The 19,427-nt window shown below is 36.3% G+C and overlaps 1 protein-coding gene across 3 annotated transcripts in view; it reads left to right on the top strand.

Annotated features, from left to right (window-relative positions):
* The window catches only part of MPP7 (MAGUK p55 scaffold protein 7), a 156,487-nt gene that overhangs the window by 38,065 nt on the left and 98,995 nt on the right, over positions 1-19,427 (top strand). For all 3 annotated transcript variants that reach the window (XM_069006569.1, XM_069006568.1, XM_069006570.1), the window contains 2 exons: positions 3,357-3,521; positions 17,308-17,426. In XM_069006569.1, the coding sequence (XP_068862670.1) occupies positions 3,485-3,521; positions 17,308-17,426 (156 nt within the window). In that variant the 5' untranslated portion in view covers positions 3,357-3,484. The remainder of the gene's footprint in view (positions 1-3,356; positions 3,522-17,307; positions 17,427-19,427) is intronic.

Consider the following 19,427-nt stretch of genomic DNA (forward strand, 5'->3'; position numbering starts at 1 on the left):
AATGCAGAAAAATGGTTCCCTTGGACAGCTGTAATTCTGGAATTTTGCAGTTTTGGAAGGTGCTTCTGGGAGTCTTCTGCCCCACTCCTGGCCTTGTGTAGCCAGGGCATGTGTCACCCTCGTAGTTATGTCACTAATAACCTCGGTGGGAAGGTGACTACAACTGTGCCTGGCTTGGTGACCGTGCAGTGTCTGGGAAGTGTCGGACGACAGGGCAGCATTTCTGTGCTTTTTACAGGCATCGAGGCTTATTTTTTTCCTTAATACCTGCCGTTCAACCAGAACGCCCTAAAATAGAGATGTCTTTCATTATGCAGATAAACAGAGGCATAAAAAATTAAAATGATGCATTTTATTATTTCACGTTAATCCATTATTTACGTTTTTATTTAAGTAATTAAAAGCAGAAGCAAGGAAGGCGCGTGGCGCCTTGCGAGGAGCTGCTGAGGGGAGCGAGGGCGGGCGCTGCGCCTCCCGCGGCCGCCAGGGGTCAGGCGGGAGCCGTGAGGGGCCGTGAGGGGCCGGGCGGGCGTCGCTGTTTCCACGCGGCGGGTGCCAGCAGAACCCGATACGGTGCGATCTATAGAAGCAAGGTACGACTGGAATAATGAAATTTCAAAAATAAGCCCTTTTTAAAGGCTGGTTGTAACAGTCCTGCTGGGTATTGTAAATGCCTCAGGTGCACTTGATACTGCTGTTACGTTCCTGGCCCTGGCTCCTAATTTTTATGGAAAGATGGATTGAACTTCAATTTAGGAATATTCGGTAATCCCTCTCAGGACATACTGTAACAGCTGGTATTTCTGTGTTGCAGCAAATCGATTCCATACAGCAGTCAGCAATGCCTATGGCTGGGGTCCGGCAAAAACTTCCAAAGCATTTTAAATAAAGTGAGCCAAAGAAAATAGCATCATCACTGCAAAAATGTAGCTTAATTTGCACGTTAGGAAAAAAAAAAATCCCCATCCTATTCCAGCAAAATATTAAGCATTTTACTGGTAAGGATTTCATCAGGTCATTTATTTTTCATTAATATATATTTAGGATCTGGGGGGAATAACTTTATGCTGTATATAAGTTTCTTAAATAATGAGGAGCTTGATTTTTTTTTTTGTACTGAATGATTTACTGTGAAATAAAGAAAAATAAAGAAACTGATGGAGATTAAATACATTGCATGTATGTAGATTAACAAGATTTTCTACATTTTGCAGTGAACTCTTTTTAAGGAACCTGAATTTCTGGTTAATAGTAATGTGCTTATAATGACAGTGCCTTGTTTGGCTGATTCTGGTTTTTTTCTGTTTTGTTTTTTTTTCTTTTTAATAGATTAAAGTATTTTAAGATGCATATAAATCAAAGATGTTTCATTAATAGTCAGTAATTTTGTTTTAACCAGTTTCTTACATATCTTAAAGTAAAAATGCCTTCATCCTTCATACGGCTGCTGTGGTGTGTTCACGCTGGGGACTGTCCCTTAGTTTGGGACAGGACTTGTCCTTCACGTGTTAAACAGAAGACAAGCAGAATTAATGTAAAGTGAATATGTTCCTTCTTAATTGGTACAATGTGTCCTTGGCTACGATGTCTTTTTTTTCTTTTTCCTCTTTTAAACTGCACCCTGGCTAGCTTTGCGTATAGATGTTTTACAGCTCTTGTCATCATAAGATGAGCTTTCACTCTGGAATACTTAATTTCCTTATCCATGTTTTAAATTTTAAGTTAATGGATTTTTGTGCTGATTTGATTAATATCAAAATATTTTTGTTGAAGCTGATTTTTTTTTACTGAAGACTTACTTTTTTTCTTAATAAACTTCTATAACTAAAAAAAATCCTAGAGCCCTAAACAATCTTAATAGATAGGCTTTTGACTTTTTATTTGGTTCTTTTCATTGTAGAAGAAGTTGTCCAGGGAGGCAGCTTCTTCTGTATTTGCCTTCTTAACCAAACCACCCAGATCCACTGGGTAAATGCTTATGGGACATAAAAAACCCCATACTCAAAAAAAATTGCCAGACTATTTAAACTATAGGCTTATGCCTGGGGACAAGTTAACAACTAACTTACATCAAAAAATTGATTTAAAACTTATTAAACAAAATCTTGTGGATGGCCCTTAGTATCTTGCCATACTTTTAGAAATGTGGGGATTTTTTTTTGGTGAAAAACAAAATTTTGAACAGCATACACTGTTTACAGCACCTGTATATCACTCTTCCACAAGACTGTTGCCAAGTTAAAATGGGTCCAAAATATGTACTTTAAGAGCCAAGATGACTTCAAAAGTCATTCTGATTAATATGAATGTGTTCAAAAAAAAAACCAACAAAAACCAAACCAGCAATAGTAGCAGCAAAATGCTCTTCTGTTTATTTTCTTTTCCTGAAACAGAACTATGCTGCTTTCTCTCTTCAAGGATCCTTTTTGTTTACTGAAATCTGGAAAAAAACCCTTATGTTCTGCTAACTTCTACTTCCCCCTCTCCCTGCCTTTTCCCTGCAAACACATTAGTCCCTGCCCCGCTCTAAGTAGACATTTTCTGTCTTAACTAGAAATTTCTTTTTGTATGTTTGCATTCCAGTTTCATATTTTAACATATTTGAATTCAAATATGTTCACTTATATTTGAAATTAGTTTTAACTTTTGTTACATGTGCTCTGAATTTTTCTCAAGAAGTGGTTAAAAGAAAGACCCCAAATTTACAATCAGTAGACCTGTACAATTATTACAAAATATGTGTTAAAAAAACACTGACTTTGTCGTAATGAATCACAGAAAAATTCCTTACATGGTAATGGCTCCATCAACTCCACGAATCAAACTGCTGTTTACCTTAGAAAAGTATTTGCTCCAGTCCTACTTTTTACAACTCCAGTTAAAATTTAGATTATATTTCCAGATAACAAAAAAAATCTTAAATGACCTGAAAACAATTGAAAGGAGGTTAAATAGAAACACTGAATAAATTACTGTGCTAGTAAGCAATTTTATTTTCCTGAGATAAGTAGTAGGAAAATTTGAATGACCTCAGTTATTCACAGTTTTAATAAAATACCCCTAGACTTTATTTCCAACATGCCTGACATGATGGAGTTAGAGTATAATTTACACAAGAGAAATGTGTTAAATTATCCTTAGTGCAGAATGGGATTACAGGCTAGGCTGAAGAAAACAAAACTTGTTTCACCTGGGGGAAACAAAAATCTTAGCAGCCATAAATAAATGCATAGCACTTGGTTTTGAGAATATTAAATAAAAGCTTATTTCATGATAATTATTTGATTTGGTTAGCTGCAGTAATATACAATTTAACAATGTTCTTAATTGTAAAATTCTGTTTCTGTTCTTTCTAGGAGAAGCTGGGACATAACATAAATCTTTGTAGACAACTTGGCTGCAAGCAGTTAAACTGAAATAAACTTCTGCCTTCTGGCTGCAGTGCTGGTTTGAGGTTTTTGTGTGACACTCTGCAGACTAAATCATGCCAGCGTTATCAACTGGATCTGGAAGTGACACAGGTACGCAGGCCAAGGAGGGGGCGTGTTTCCTCCACGTCTTATTTGTTAAGTCTGTATTTCAAGAAATCATCAAATAAGATAATTATGGTGTCAACAGATTCTTAATTTAAGACTTAAAACATAACCTTTTCTCCCTGAAACTAATTTAGATATATGAAACACCACAGATAAAATATACTAATTTTGAAAACCACCTTCTTCCTCTCCATCCCCAACCTCCGAAAAAGAACAGCTCTAAACATATATTATAGATGGATCTGAAGAATTTGGATTCATCTCTTAGCACAGTTCCTACAATGTTAATTTGAAAAAGGAAGAGGGAAAAAAAAGATGATGATATCATGCATGCCTTAATATTTGCAGCAGTCTAGACTATCCCCTCTGTGAGTTACAGTTATCAGTGGAGTTATTTCTGAACACAGACTATTCAGTTTTGACAACTCTGTAACAAATTAGGAGAAGAAAAATACTGTCTCAAGTTCGGTTCCTTCACTTGCCTTCCACGTCAGAGCCCAGTTCCTGTCACTGACTGCAGGCAGTGGGATTGCAGATATGTAGCTTTCCATAGTTTTCACCTTCTTTGGGGCAATATTAGGTTATATTCAAAGGTTAAATTTCATCTTCTTGTTATGCTGACATTCTCCTCTGCCAGTATTTTTGTCCCTCTGTTTGGGATAACTAAAGCTAGTTTTTTTAGCTTGAGAGTGTTTGTTAAAAAAGGGTGATCCAGCTGAGGTTGCAATACAATACAAAAATCCCTGCTTTCCACCCCTGTGCCACATATTTTTATGCGCAGAAATAACAGATTTGGAAAATTAGGAGGGAGATTTCAAGTCAGGAATCCAAAAATATGTGTGTAAGTATGTATATAAGGAACTGCATTTGATTGTTATTTTTAGTAGGCTGTACAGTGCAGTGATTTTGTTTTCACCACACGTAAAATTTATCTTAGATGAAAATATTAATCTTTACAATTAGGGTGTGGGTTTGTTTATTTGTTGCCATGGGGAAGGAGAGTTGTTGGGTTTTATATGCTTTTTTGTCTCCCTATTCCTATATTTAAGGGATTTGACTGGGACTTTGCCAAACCCTATCTCTGCATACCTTTCTTTTCTCTCCCTCTCCTCATGGAAACAAGTGAGTTGAAGCTGTTCAGTATGCTAAAGCTGGAAGGTGTGTCAGTGTCTACTCTGGGCTAATTTTCCACTCGGGACCTTTGCTTTCTTTATCAGGCACTCTTTTGTGTCCTTTCAAAACTAGCCTTAATTTTTAAAAAAAATTATTATTTGTTTGGTTTTTTAATGACTGTTAATATGTCTAAAAGTAATAGTCATGGACATAACTTTCCGATTAAAGAAAGAAAAGGGCTCCAAAAAGTAGAAAACATTCCTAATTTTGAAATATTGTGCGTTAGAATGCCTCTAAGCATGTTTTACTGGGCTATTTAATCCATATGATGCTGCAAATATACCTTTAATAATTAAGGTCTGTGTTAAAACTCAAGTATCTCCATTGTCCCATGAAATGTGTAGTAAAACATGATACACACCATTAATATCTTGCTGTTAAGTAATACTGCTTGTAAATCCTTTTTTTTTCTGCCACAAGTTCTAAGTTGTTTCTCTAAATAAAAATTTGCATTTGGAGTGAAAAGAGAATTTTTTTTTTCTTCTACTTTCTTTACAATACTTCTTGATGGGGCTGATACGCATTTAAGTATTTTTGGTATGGTTACATTGAACTGTGCTTTCTACCTTGGTTACGATACACGTGGTTTCTAACTGGAGTTCTGTTTTTCTACTGTTACTCTCACTCTTAGATTAAAAAACAGTGATGTGCATAAAGTTTTTCCTACCTCTGTTGCTCCTGTGTGGGTAAGCCAGTTTTCCTCTAACCCTGTCTACACAGACTGGTATTGTGACATGTGATGAGGTGAAACTGCTCTGTCTGGGGCACTGGGCACTTGGCAAGTCACTTACTGGGACCTTTAGGGTAGGGACAGAACCCTGTTTAGTCTGTTTGCTAAGACTTTCTTTTGTAGATACAATGAGACAAAATATAGCCTAACTTTTTTTTGTGTCTGTTAGATGCTGGGTGAAATAAAAGTAAACCTGGATTTTAAAACAAAGAATTCTGTCAGGACTTGTAAATAGAAATGCATCATATGTGAATATTGAAAGTTGCCATGTCATAGACTACTGGACACTCGGTCAGTAGTATGGGAACATTAATGATTTTAAGTTTTTTTATATAGTCTGAAGCATCAGATTACTGTGAAAAGTAGGATAGTGTTCATGATGGGCTGTGTTTGATCAGACTAAATGTTTACCTGTGTTCATTTTACCTTGCTTTTGCTTTGTCAACAGCTCTTATTAGAAGTGGCACCATGTACTCGCAGCTGCTTTATTCATATACACTTGTCATATATCTGCTTTTGTCATATCATGTTTTAACCTGTATCTTCTCCTGAACACAAGCCATTGCTCTTAAATCTGTTTTGAGGGGCATTTACCAAGCTTTAAGCTATGATAAATCAAGATCATGGCTACACTATTTTCAATCTTTTTTAAAATGTTTGTTTTAATTTATTCAGATTGATACAGTGACTTTTAATTTAATCTTATACTTTACCAGATTGATCAGGCTTCACTAACCTAAAGACAAGGACAAAGGCTTATGTGCAGATGCTTCTTTCTCTTCCACTCTCCATTAGCCATATAGAAAACGTATTTTTATATAATAATAATTAAAAAGCTGTTCATTGTGTCTAACATCTGTGTGACCCTTAAGGTTTGTGGTCCTGTCAGTGTCAAGTCAAAGTTATCTTAGAGCAACCAGCGTGAATGGAAGGCTGAGCTCATGCCTCAGGCTGGGTCAGAAGCTTTCCATAGTTTCTGTGTTGCAAAAGTCTGCTTGCCCTCTGTGTGCAAGCCCATCACATAAATTTTTTGAAGACTGAGCAAGAAGACTTGCATTTTTGCAGGTAAAGCAAATCTGTGAGATCTGGCATTCACTTATCTGGTATATTTAGGAAGGTGTAAAATTGTATTTCTGGCTTCACAGTACTAGATGGCAGCTTTGTTGCTGACTTTGGCGGAGCCAAGATGACATCATTATGCTTTAAGTGTTGTTCTAATGTGAAAACATCGTAAACTTGTTGCAGATTTCTTTCCTCCCAATGCTGTATCAAGCTTGCTTAATTGACAAGTTTAAAAATGCTTTTCTGTTTGTTCTCAAAAACCAGTGCATGAATGTGCAAAGCAGACTTCATGTTTTTGTTTCATGTGTTGTCAGCAAGAAAATCACATTTATGGGCCAAGTTTAGGCACCAAGTAAAACTGTGCGAGATTGCTTATATACAGTGAAAGTCAGAAGCAGTTCTTGGATTTGGATTTTGTAAATTAGAGAAAGAGAAAATGTACAAGGGCTAACATTTGTTTCTTCTTGAGCACATAAAGGAGTGAGCACTGTGCCAGATGGTGGAGTTTTCTCTGTATTACAGGACTGCAAAACTGAATACATGTTAGGTTTTTAATTAAAAAAACCCAACACATTTTTTACTAACCAAATTTTAAGTTCACCTGGCCTTTAAAATATTCCTGTCTTTTGTGTTTTCGTCTCTGTTTTGTAGTAATACTAAATAGATATGTGAAATCTTTTCTAAACATTAGGTATTTTTCCAAACTGCATTTATAGTAGTGTATTCTGTGGTTCTTTAAGAATTAATCTCGATCTCTGAAGCTGCATTCTGTTGATGTGGGTATGCTGAATGCTGGTAGAAATATTTTGCTAGGATAGTCCTTATGGATTTGCTTCCCAGTGGTGAGGGACCACTGCAAGCAGTGGGAAGTTCAAAGATGATTTTGCAGCCACCTGAGCCCAAAAAGATGCTGCCTTGCTTTCATAGAGATGTCTTCTCTTTATTTACTACTATATTAATGCATTTTGATCAGCATGTCAGTTTCAACATGATGTTTTCTAGGAGAATTTGATAATGAAAAGGATAAAAAGGTAGATAACAAAAGCAATAATATGAAGAAAAAGCTAAGTAGTTGGCTAAGCTGAAAGGGGGACATCAGAAACATCTATAGTGGAAGAAGCACAAATTAACCTGAAGTGCTAAAATTTTTATTTCAGACTTTTAACCCTGTTTTCAGGATTCAGAGAGAGATAGAAATCAAGAGAGTTCTATTTTTACAGCCTGTTGAAAGAACATAGCAACATAAAATGGTGGCCAAGGATCTGGGCTCATTGTTATGAGATGAAGAGAAAAGGAATTTAGGAGAGCAATGAAGGAAAGATTTCTGGGAGTTGTTCTTCCGTTGGAGGCTGCCAGGCAAAGGCTTGCAGGGTCATTGGCTCCTGCTCCAAACTGCCTTTGCTTCCCCACTGGCATCCTGTGGTGGAAACAGAGCAGAGGGAAAGCCTTCACTCGCCTGCTTTACACTTGTGATTACGACTTAGGCATAGGTGTGCTGCAGCAAGTGTAGTATGTAAATGCCTTGGCTGCATCACAATTTCAAGGCTGCTTAAATTCCTCAGCCCATTGAAATGCATAGATATGGCTAGATATACATGAAAATGGATATGATAGCCGAGGCAAAATTTATACTGAATTAATAAGTAGAGCCAATATTTTATTCTTGCATTCTTGATTTCTCCCCATCTCCATCTGCCAGAGGCATTAAATGGCTTTTAGGCTAACATTAATTTGAAAGATTTGGGAAAGTATGAGATGTATGGCTAGCTTTAACTGCAATCTGATTTAATTTTTAAAAATATAACTTGCTGGTGTTGGAAAGGGTATTTATTTTGGTATCAACATATTTATGGTGACTTGGAAAATTTGTTCAAAGTGAAATGAAATGTCTCTAAACGGTTCTGGTTTTTGTTAATATTTTATATTATGCTAGACAGATTCAGCAGTGTGGAATCAGAAAATGTGTGTAAGCATATTTACTGATGGGTAAACTCTTCAAGCCTGTTCCAGTTTTTGGACACAAATTTAAATTCAAATGATATGGCAGCTGAAACAATTTTACCCCCTTTTTTTTTTGGTGAGCAGTGTGTAGTTTTGTAGCAAATTTGGAAGCACAATGGCCTATACTGTTTCTAAGCAGAGGCTCTGTTATATATGTCTCTGTTTGTTGGACCAAAAGCTGTAGTTACATAATTGGTTGACAGTTCTAGTGATGCCACGTGTCCTTTGCTGAGAGCAGACTGCCGTGCTGTCCTGCTCGAGTGTAGCTGTGCCAGCATCCAGGTTAGCCAGCAGAGCCTACATATTGTGTGCATTTAGTGTCGGATGGAGGGTTCTGTGGCTTCTCAGCCCAATATCCCATCAAATCTTGGCTGATTTGAAAGAACTAAACCTGTTAATCGAAAGGCAATTTATTACTACTAAGAGGTAATGAAAAGCTTCCCTGTTAGCTGTTGCCCGGTGTGAAATACAGGGTCCAAAAATGTTTGGGTTTTTTTAATAACACATAGGTTTAGAAAAAAACCCAACAAACACAAAAACCACCTCAAAGCAACATACTAGTTTTAAATATAAACTATGAAATAATTTAATTATTTCAAATAGTTTGCTTTCCTAAATTTACTTTCAAGATAAGGTGATAATATAGGATCATAGAACGGTTTGGACTGACAGGGACCTTAAAGATCATCTAACTTCAAACCCCTTCAAACACATCTAACTTCAAACACTTTTCACTAGGCCAGGTTGCTCAGAGCCCCATCCAACCTGGCCTTGAACGCTGCCAGGGATGGGACAGCCCCAGCTTCTGGGAACAGCCTGTACCAATGCCTCACCAATCTAATCACAAAGAATTTCTTCCCTATACTAACCTAAATTTCCCCTCTTTCAGTTTGAACCATTACTTCTTGTCCTATCTCTACAGTTCCTGACAAAGAGTTCCTCTCCAGCCTTCATTGTAGGCCTGCTGCAGATACTGGAAATTTGCTAGGAGGTCTCTATGCACACTTCTCTTCTCCAGGCTGAACAGCCCCAACTTCCTCAGTCTGTCAATATACTTGACTTTTTAAATTTGTCTAAATTCCTATATTCTTCTATAAACTTTTATATCAAGTGTATGTGGCTGTATGTATATGACTGACTGATGTATTGGCATCACATTTTTTGAGTGTTAATTCCTAAACTAGGTCCTACAGTCAATCATAAGACTGAAATAAAATACCGACTTAATTTCAGGCATCAGTACTGCCTAGGATTGTAGGACTTTTTCTTCTACTCTCGTGACATATATTCTGTATGAGATACATGATTAGCATGTATCTCGACCATGGGAGGTTGAGATACATGGTAATCAAATGGTGTTTCCATTATTCTTAGGCACAACTGATCTGAAAATAGTGTAGATTTCTATTGTTTGAAGTCCTTATTCTCTCAGTGAGATATTGTGTCTTCCTTTTGTGTGTAAAATGCTATGTGTAGTACTCCTTGCTGCCCCTCCCCAGTGACAAGTCTCTTACAATCTCACAAACTGTGACTGAAGAGTTAAATGTGGCCAGTGTGTCCAGTGCCTTCCTCGTGCTGGAATGAGTTCTTTCCTGACCGCCTGCCAGTACTTGCTATTGCCTCCTCTAGGGCTGATGAAGATCTAGATAGAAACACTAAAGACTTGCCAAGCTGATGTCTATGGAAAGGACCAGTCAATTAGTCAAGGTTATTCAAGGTGCCATACTGTGCAGGCTTCATTGGAGGAGCCAGGATTTTTTTTGTTGTTGTTTTAAAAAAGGAATATCAATTTTTTGTATGAGTTTTCCACAAGCTGCTTGTTAATTTGTCCTTGATGAGTGACTTTAAATCAGTTTTATGTATGTGTTATTCTTGCAGATAATAGGTAAGCTTTTGAATACTCATAAAGTACATTTTATGAACTTCAAAAATATCCATGTTGACACAGTGTCTAGTAACTACATTTTTGAGGGGTTTTGATTTTGACACAGCTTTGATGAGCCATACAAGCAAGAACTTTGCAGCAACAGGCTTGCCCTGTATGGATGCAAATAGAGATCAACTCTTTAACTCACATCAGAACGTTAACAGTATGTGGTATGTTAAATCTGAAATACACATGTTGAGACAAATCCTAAAAGACCAATAACTGTTTCAAACAACTGCATGTTCTTTAGCTCCAGGAGCCAAGTTCCAAAACTAAAGACTTTTCCATTTTGAAGGAAATAATATTTTTTAAAGTGATGGGTTTAAATGATCACTCGTTAAACATTTTCTGTCATAACGTTGTTTTAAGGTGGGTTAACAAATTTACTGTAGCTTGGAGGAATAAAAATTAGGTACAACTTTTAAGTTACTATACTATTGCCCTTATGAATATGCAGTCTTGTTCTTTGAGGACTCTTACAGTCAAATTCTTCTTTTAATTAGAAAAAATATACAACGCTGATATTTATATTGCTCTGCCATCTGTAAGGATTTCAGCATTTTACTTTTTTTTGTGAATTAGCAAATAAATCAAAACAGATATTTTTCCCAAGATGCCGATCACTTGCATGTCATGATTATCTAGTTACTCGGTGTTCTGTAACTTTGAAAATTAATTTTTTTTTTTAGAAACACTAAACTGCAAAATTTAAAAAAAGGTACTTACTGGAATGAGTTAATCCATCTGGCTCTGCAGAGAAAAATTGTTAATCTTTAACTTTTTGTAGTGTCAGCAAGCCCATATATTCAGTGGAATTACTTAAGAGAACATAAAAAAAGAATTATTTGGAGCACATAAATTTGAGCACATAGTGGTCTTTTTACAGCTGGAGTCTGATAGGACAGTGCAGTGTGTCCATCCTAATACGCAGACATACTGTGTATGTTTTTATTTGAACCTGTGCATAAATACTAACGTCAAATTTCAGAATGAAATAATTTTTACTATTTGGTGTTAGTGACTGATTTTGTTATTCAACAGCAAGGATGTCAGAACAAGTGTTTGTACTGCAGTGCTGCTTGCTTGTGTGTAAGGCAAACGTCTGAGCCTTCGTAGAACCATAAAGTACAGTTCAAATGTGAAAAAATGTCAGCTTGTTATAAATGGCAGCAAATGGTGCTGATTATTTTACCTTTGACAAAGTGGAAAATTTAAAGGTTGGTTTGTCCCATTTTATTAATACAATAAATTTTTACAGTGTTGTTCTGGGCCTTCAGATATATGTTCTTTCGTGTTTATTATCCCTCAGTTGCTGTAAAAATTCTAGATTTGAAGTCTGGCATCATTGTTCAGAATGCTAATTCAGGAAATTAATTAGCATATGAAAGCAAAGGCATATCCATGTTTCCATTTCTTCCCTTACGCTAACCAAAACAAAGTTGGTGTTTTCTTGTAATAGGCAAGTGATGGAACGCAGAGCCCATATTTTTTATCATTTAGCACTAGTTTATAGCTTCCACAGACTTGTCCTAATAATGAAGCTATGAAGGATATGACAAGAATGGTGATATTAAATTTCTCTAGACTAACAGTAAATTTTTCCATTCTGATGTCAAGAATGTAGAGCATCTGGAATCTGCAGTGTGAGTGGTTCAGTTCGGGAACAGTTTCATCAATTGCTTAGCCATTTATTCTCCTCCTAGGAACAAGCAGTCTTCTGTAGAATATAACACTACAAAGGAAGCAATTTTCTAAAACTGGAAAAATTTTTGATGTCCTGTTGTTTCTGATTTAAAAGGTTTCCATTGCTTCTTACTATTAAATCTGATTACATGTGCAAATCTAGTGCACACGTTTTTAAATTGGAATTGGTATTATTCTACATTTTGGTCTTCAGATCAAATAAAACTAAATTGTATTAATTAAGTTTAGAAAAAGCTGAAGATGCTCTGAAGACAGTAACTGCTTAAGTGTGTTGAAAGAACAAGTTGAAATTTATCTTTTACTTTTTTAGGCAGGGACAGTGCTGAATTTTCAAACATATCTGGATTTTCCCTTGAAATTACCTTAGTTCAAGCTGGCAGAATGCTACAGGACTTATTCTGCAGCCATTTTGTCTTACCTGTTCTTGCAACAAGTCCAAAAGCTTCAGAGTAGTTTCTCTATCCATGATAAACTGTTGTAAATTTTAGTTTTGGATTGTGTATGTGGATTTAGGTTATCTACATGTGTGTAGTTTATATGGATTATTTCTGTAGGCAGAGCTATCTAGTTAATGGATTTTAATTCCCTATGGCACTGTTCTTGAATGAACTAAATTTTATGAAAAATTTATTGTTTCTCTGGTGTTAATTTATTACTTTTAAATCTCTTTATTCTGAGTCAGGCAATCAGATTTAATAGACTCTATAAGTACCTTCAAACAACCCTCTCCCCCTTCCACTCTTACAGCAGTTTTATAATTATATTCCCATGTGCAATGCTTGTCTGCTTTTAGTAGGAGTTTCATTGTATAGGGTTTTACTGAGTTCACGGAAGTGTTAGATATTGTACCTAATTTATATTACATGAATACAAATAGCAGCATGCTGGTTTCTAAAATAGGAGCTTCTTCATTTATCTGGAATTAACTCCTGTTACTGCCACTCGATTATGTGACCTTGTTTAACATAGCAAGGGCCCTTTTTGCTCCTGTTCCACTAATCTGGGTATGTTCAGGTGTGATTACATTGTGATGGGGGTTAGGGTTCCCCCCACCCTGAGCTGTAGGAATCATCAAACTTACTTCCCCTGTTAAAATTGCATAATTGTCTTACATCTCCATGTTTAATCACATTGTTAGGGTTTTTTTCATGTATGCTTATGATCTACTTTTAAAAATTGAAATAAATTAGTTTTTCTTGTGTAAGTCCTGTTTACTGAATTTTGACACCCAAAGTACTTTGATATTAGTCAATTCCAATGGGTGCATGATTCCTTTTAAATATAAATGCTGATTAAACTTACACTAGACTAAAAAAAAAAAAATCAAGAAACTAAGTAGAATAGCAACAGTGTATAATAAAAGCAAAAAAAAAATTTTTTGCAAGACACTCCACACAGTGCTGCCAACATCAGGCATTAAAAAAACAACAGGACTTTTTTTTTTGCTTTTCTTTTTTTTTTTTTTTAATTTAAACAACTTGTACATATATTTTTTTAAAGCTCTTGGTTGTGTTTATTTACATTGTGGGCACCTTTCAAAAAAAAGTGAGGTCCATGCATGCCATATGACTCAAGAAGGTGGGACTTAAGAGAAACATCAAAATTGAGACCAAGAGCACAGTCAAGGCCTGGCAGGCAGTGGTAGCATTCAACTTGGAGGTACTGATACATCTCACTCCGGGGCTTATGTGATGAATATGTGTTTTTAATTTGCAAAACCATCTGTATTTTAGGGGGTATCACTATGATCTTTTGGAAAGTTAATTTTTGGTTTTAGAAGTAATCAAAAGTCCTTGGTATGGCATCCCTCAGACTACATAATTGCTACTGGAACAATTAAAAAAAAGTCTGGTTTTAACAGCCTGGCAGTGCTAAAACCATTGTTAAACTTGCATTTTTTTTCCATGGCCTTTGGCTCTGACTTCTAGAACCACCTGAGATACTACTTACAAGTTTTGCAGGAGGTTTGAAGTTGATCTGAAGCACTTTACTATGAAATTCAGATTATTTCTATTGCTGCATGGCAGCATCTGTGTACAGTGAGATCTTACAGGGCTGCAGGAATTTGAGCTACTGCCCTTCATGTGTAGGAAAGATGCATGTGACAATTTGTGAGATTTGGTAATTAAACTTAGGCCGATGTTTGGCTGCCAGTATAGTGGTGTCAACTTCATTACCAGTTTACACTAACTTGAAAAATTATTGTGTCCCTGTCCATATCACAAAAGCACTTTCTTTCATATGCCATGTGCTGGTAAAGTCACATGCCAGCCACTATTTTCACTGTTTCTTCACAGTGTAATGAATAACAAACACATTTCATGTAATTTAGACACAAGTAAAAATCATGTTTTACTTGGAGGTGTGTGTAGATCCACATACTGTATTTCTTAATATATAAAAATCAAAATGCTCATCTGAAAATTTTTGATTCTGTGGTACTGTGCACCACAGAAGGAACAAGAAGGAACAAGAGAAAAGGTAAACCTTTATAGGTGCTACCACCTTCTTCTGCCATTACCTTCTGGAGCTGAGTCAGGTGATCTGGAATTACACAAATTTAACTTTAAACATGTTCTAGATCTTTGTTTTGTGTTCTCCCCAGGTTGATACATTAAGTCCTCCTTCTGCCTGATTTTTACCTGGCTCCTTGATTGAGTTGTTTTTTTAATTCCTGGCTACATAGTGTTCAGTTTTGGGAGGAGTCTGAAGAGCAAGAGCGTGCTGTTCCCCAGGACACTGCATGGCACAGTCCTCAGTTTCCACTGCTGCAGAGAAGAGCTGGATTCTCATTTCCTTCTGGCTGAAAGCTATAAACACTGGACTCTAGAGCCAAAGCAGGGAAGAACTAGAAACATGGCTATGATATTGGATAAAATCAGTCAGCACCTCTCTAATTGTCTCCACTTCCCCAGGAGAGTTGCACAGATTGAGTGCATTGCTGTGGAAGCTGGAGTAGCACCCTAGGGACATGGACACCCATTTCTCTGGAATGGGCAATTCAGGGATATATAAATAAGTATAGTCCACAGAAACTTTTGAGCCGGATGTGAAACGTTGATGTGTGTGAGCACCTGCAGGGTTCGGCACTCCTGGAGTGCTGGCAGGCAGGGTTTTTCTCTGGGAGTTTTGTGTGTAAAACCAAAGTCTCATTATGGGCAGATTCAGTCTCCCCCGTGTCACTAATAGTTAATCCATCAGGAAATACAAACTTTCATTTTATTTTTCACTAGGGATTTGATTGTCAAAGCTTTGAGGGGCAAGTTACAAGGAGAGAATAGTTTTATAGTTGATTACATGTGGAATTTAAGCAGATCTGATGGACCAAGGAAAAGAAAGCTTACTCTGTTACACGTCTTTTATTTTAAGGAAGTGGTTGAAGTTACTATTTTCTTTCTTCAGTGCAATTACATTGAAGATTTCTTTTCCATTTCCTGACAACCTTCAGGTTATTTTGAGGTAAATATATTTGCAGTAACAAAAGTGGCCAACTGTAAAGAATTTTTTAACTTTTCTAAATGAAAGAAAATAAATAAATGTTTTAATTTTATAAGAGAAAATAAATGTTTTTAAAAATGTTTTAAATAAAAATGTTTTCATAAATTGTGTGATAAAAACAACCGTTTTTGCTAAGTTCTGAAGTTCTAATTGTGTGGGATGTTGGAGCCACAAATCCCATTCATACCTCTTTTCTCAGGGAGTCAGCTCAATCACTGATTGTATCTTGCTAGGCAAAGCTTGATGGTCTTTTTTACTGTCCGCAAAATTGTAGTGGTTTGAGTTGTATCTTCTTTTTGCAGTATTTCTGAAGCGAAAATGAGAACAAATTTAAATAAAAGCAGGATTCTAAGATAAATGAATGCGAACCACCAAAAAATGCTTGGAGCACAAAAAGAATATATCTGGAAAGAGCTTTTTTCCACAGAATATTTTACCGAGAGGCATTAAAAAGATGAAAATGTAAATAATCAGAACCCAAAGGTGATGTATGGAATGTTGAAAGGGATATGTACTGCCTGAAAAGGTTGTGAAATTATGTTTACTAATAAATATTCTAAATTATAAGTTTTAAGGAGATAATAAGCATAATAACAATAGGTAGCCTGTAATTTACAACAATGTTCTTTTACCAGTAGAATATGTTGTAAATCTGTTCTTGTGATGAACAGCAGCACTTACTCAGACTAAAAATAATAACAGGACCGTGTATCTTGGATCCCAGGAGACTATTGGTGTTTTTGTAGACAGCAGACAGGAGAAAAAGGCATTTTGTCCTTTTTACCCCAAGTAATCCCAGTGGAAAATTAAACATGTGCTATGAATTGATATCAGCTCATGCCAGGTTACCTCCCTAAAGAGGACTGCTGCAAACACTGTTGCTACATTTTTTGGACAGCACTTTGATGGCCTGTATGCACGATGGATATTTTATGCTGTACGCTACTGTGGAACAGTGTGCTACTGTCTGCCCCTCAGAGACCGCTGCTGAGGTGTGCCACAAATAACTGAGAACAGCAGTTGCTTTAACCCTAGAGAGAATCTCAAATACCTGCAAATTTAAAATGTTATTGAAATATTTCTGGGTGCGTGTGTGTCTGGGAAAATTGTGTTGGTTTTGTTTTTAAAAGTTTAATCTTGCAAAACAGAGAAGTTGCTTTTCTATTGCTGTGGATCCTTGCTGAACACAGAATTTTAAAAAATATTAAGCAATACATTAGCAAGAAATATTTAGAGAAACCACGAACCTTTTTTTAATGGACCACCCTATCCAGTTTCTGTTCTTTTAAGGAAGTTTTTCCTATTCATGACTCATTTCACTCTTTGGCTAACATCAAGGGAAATGGAATAACGATTAAGCAAAGGAATGTATGTTTTTTTCTGGGTTTGTCCTTTTTTCAAAACCTTTATGAATTTCTGCATAACCTTGTGTAAATATATATGGATGTAGAAGCTTGACAACTGTGACAAGGTAAAAAGTACGCTGCTAATACTTGTTTCTTACTAATTTTTTCTAAATGTTCCTTTTGGTTCTACAAGTTAATGTTGTGCTGGATACTCCAGACTCCCTCTTCAGTTAAAATGACATGGTCCAGGCAGCCAATTACACAGAACTGTTAAGTGAAATTAATGAGATCACCCTAGATTACACTTTGTGTTTTATTTTCATTTTATAGGTCTGTACGAGCTGCTGGCTGCATTGCCAGCCCAGCTGCAGCCACATGTGGACAGCCAGGAAGACCTGACCTTCCTCTGGGATATGTTTGGTGAAAAAAGCCTTCATTCACTGGTGAAGGTAAACCACATTTAAGTCAGATTCTCTTTGAGAAGAGCATATGGAAAAATGTTTTGAGCGCCATCTAGTAAACCAGTGACCAAACTGTTGCTCAGTGAAAACAAAACAGCCTTGTTTTAAGTCTGTTTCTGTCAGGGTGGAAGTTGTTAAATAAGATTTTACCAAAAATACATAGATGATTTCATTTAAGAGTGATGTTCTGGCAGTGTAATGCTAATGCAACAAACATATGTTGTTTGCCCTTGTTTAGGAAAAAAAGAGTACGAAATAGTAGCAGGAAATCTGACACTTCTTTATGGTCAACATTCAAGACCTGGAGTTTAGCTTAAATAAATAAATGTTCACAGCAAAAATTAGAAGGAATATATTTTCTGAGGTCAAGTATGGCAAGAGTTCAGTAGCCACATTAATTTAAAATAATTTCCTTTAACAAAGTCAACTGAAATTCTAGTAAGCTGTTTCTTTTATTGGCTTGTCTCCATTTAATATTGTGTTTTGCTCATAAATATGCTGGACTAAAGTACAGCCTAAAATAAGTTGGACGAATACTTGAGTAAAATATTATGCTACAAAAATGATCAGCAACAAGAAATCAAAGCATGCCGTCAGAGTACACAGAGCTACCCCAATAATCTGAAAATTGTGTATAGCTGAAAAATGGGACCAATCAGCTGGTTAAAATTATTCCACTCCTACAAAATGGTAAATATGTCGTCAATCCCCAGTACAGACCTAATTCAAGCTGGAAAGAAATTCTGAGGTCTCAGATGAGTCAGTAGATGGTAGTAACCCATGCCATGAATATATGCAGACTTGTACAGAATTTGTTAACCCTTGTCAATTACTGATCTAGAGGAAGCTTGAAATTGGGATTATTTCTAAGTAGGTTTGAAAGACTCACATTTTCCCATTTCTTTAGCTATTTTATTCTGGAAAAAGATGTAATAATGTTGATACTTGGTCAAGTGCTTGGTGATACTTTTCAAAATATCTGAGAATTTACATATAAAAGTAAACATAAGTGCCCTCTGGCAGTTGATACACAAAAGCAACAAACAGTGGAACAGTGCTTGGCAATACTTGCTTGCCTAAAGAATTTCATCAAAGTTTCTAAAGTGCTGTAATTTCCAGACTCGTTGCGGCTTTGCTGCAGCTGTCTGTGCAGGTGGCTCAGAAGATCACTGTAAGAGGAATACCAGTCATCCTTCTGATGTAGGCTGACAGTGGTGTGCATCTAAGCAAAATGTTAGGTCAGTTGCTAAATTAGGTTTCTTTCTGGTTTGGGAATTAAAGAAGGCTGGCTAGAAAATGAGTGTGGATCTGTGAAACATTGTCACTCCAACACTTGTTCTAATTTTTTATCGAGCCAAAACCTAAAGCTTTTCAAACTTCTTCACTGCCTTTTGCCCCTTATTCCAAAAGGAGACAGCAGTTAACTGGTTTACTCACTTGGAGTATGCTCTCAGTTTGGAGCAGTTGGCTTTCGTAGCAGCTCTCCTGGTTGCATACCCTGGTTACCATGTTGTTTGTTGTTGCAGGGTGGATTGGACTTTCTGACTAACAGAAAATAAAGATGAGAAAGGGGATCAGGGAATGGTCACTTTATTGCAGTTACAACAAGAGGGCACTGAAATATTCCAACCATTTTAATTATTTATCTTGTGCTCTGTAGGTCCAAATATTAAATATACATGTAACTCTGACCCTGCTGATGCTTCTTTTAATGTCCTATTAAGCCTCACACTGTCTTAAAATAGATGTCATTCCTGAAATCTCAAAACTACATCTTTAGTATTCACTAGTTGCCCTTCTTTAAAACAATATATTAATTTCATTTGAGAGATAAAGTTTTTTAATTACAAGAACTGAGATTATTAAGAGCATCTGGTCTGACCCAGTGCATGTCACAGGCTTTCAAACCTCACCTTTGATTTCTGTGGAGTTGTAGTATATAAAATAGGGTATGAAGAGCTTTCAAAATGTTACCTAGTTCATATACCT

The sequence above is a fragment of the Aphelocoma coerulescens genome, chromosome 2 (genome assembly GCF_041296385.1).
Source record: "Aphelocoma coerulescens isolate FSJ_1873_10779 chromosome 2, UR_Acoe_1.0, whole genome shotgun sequence".
Lineage (NCBI taxonomy): Eukaryota > Metazoa > Chordata > Aves > Passeriformes > Corvidae > Aphelocoma > Aphelocoma coerulescens.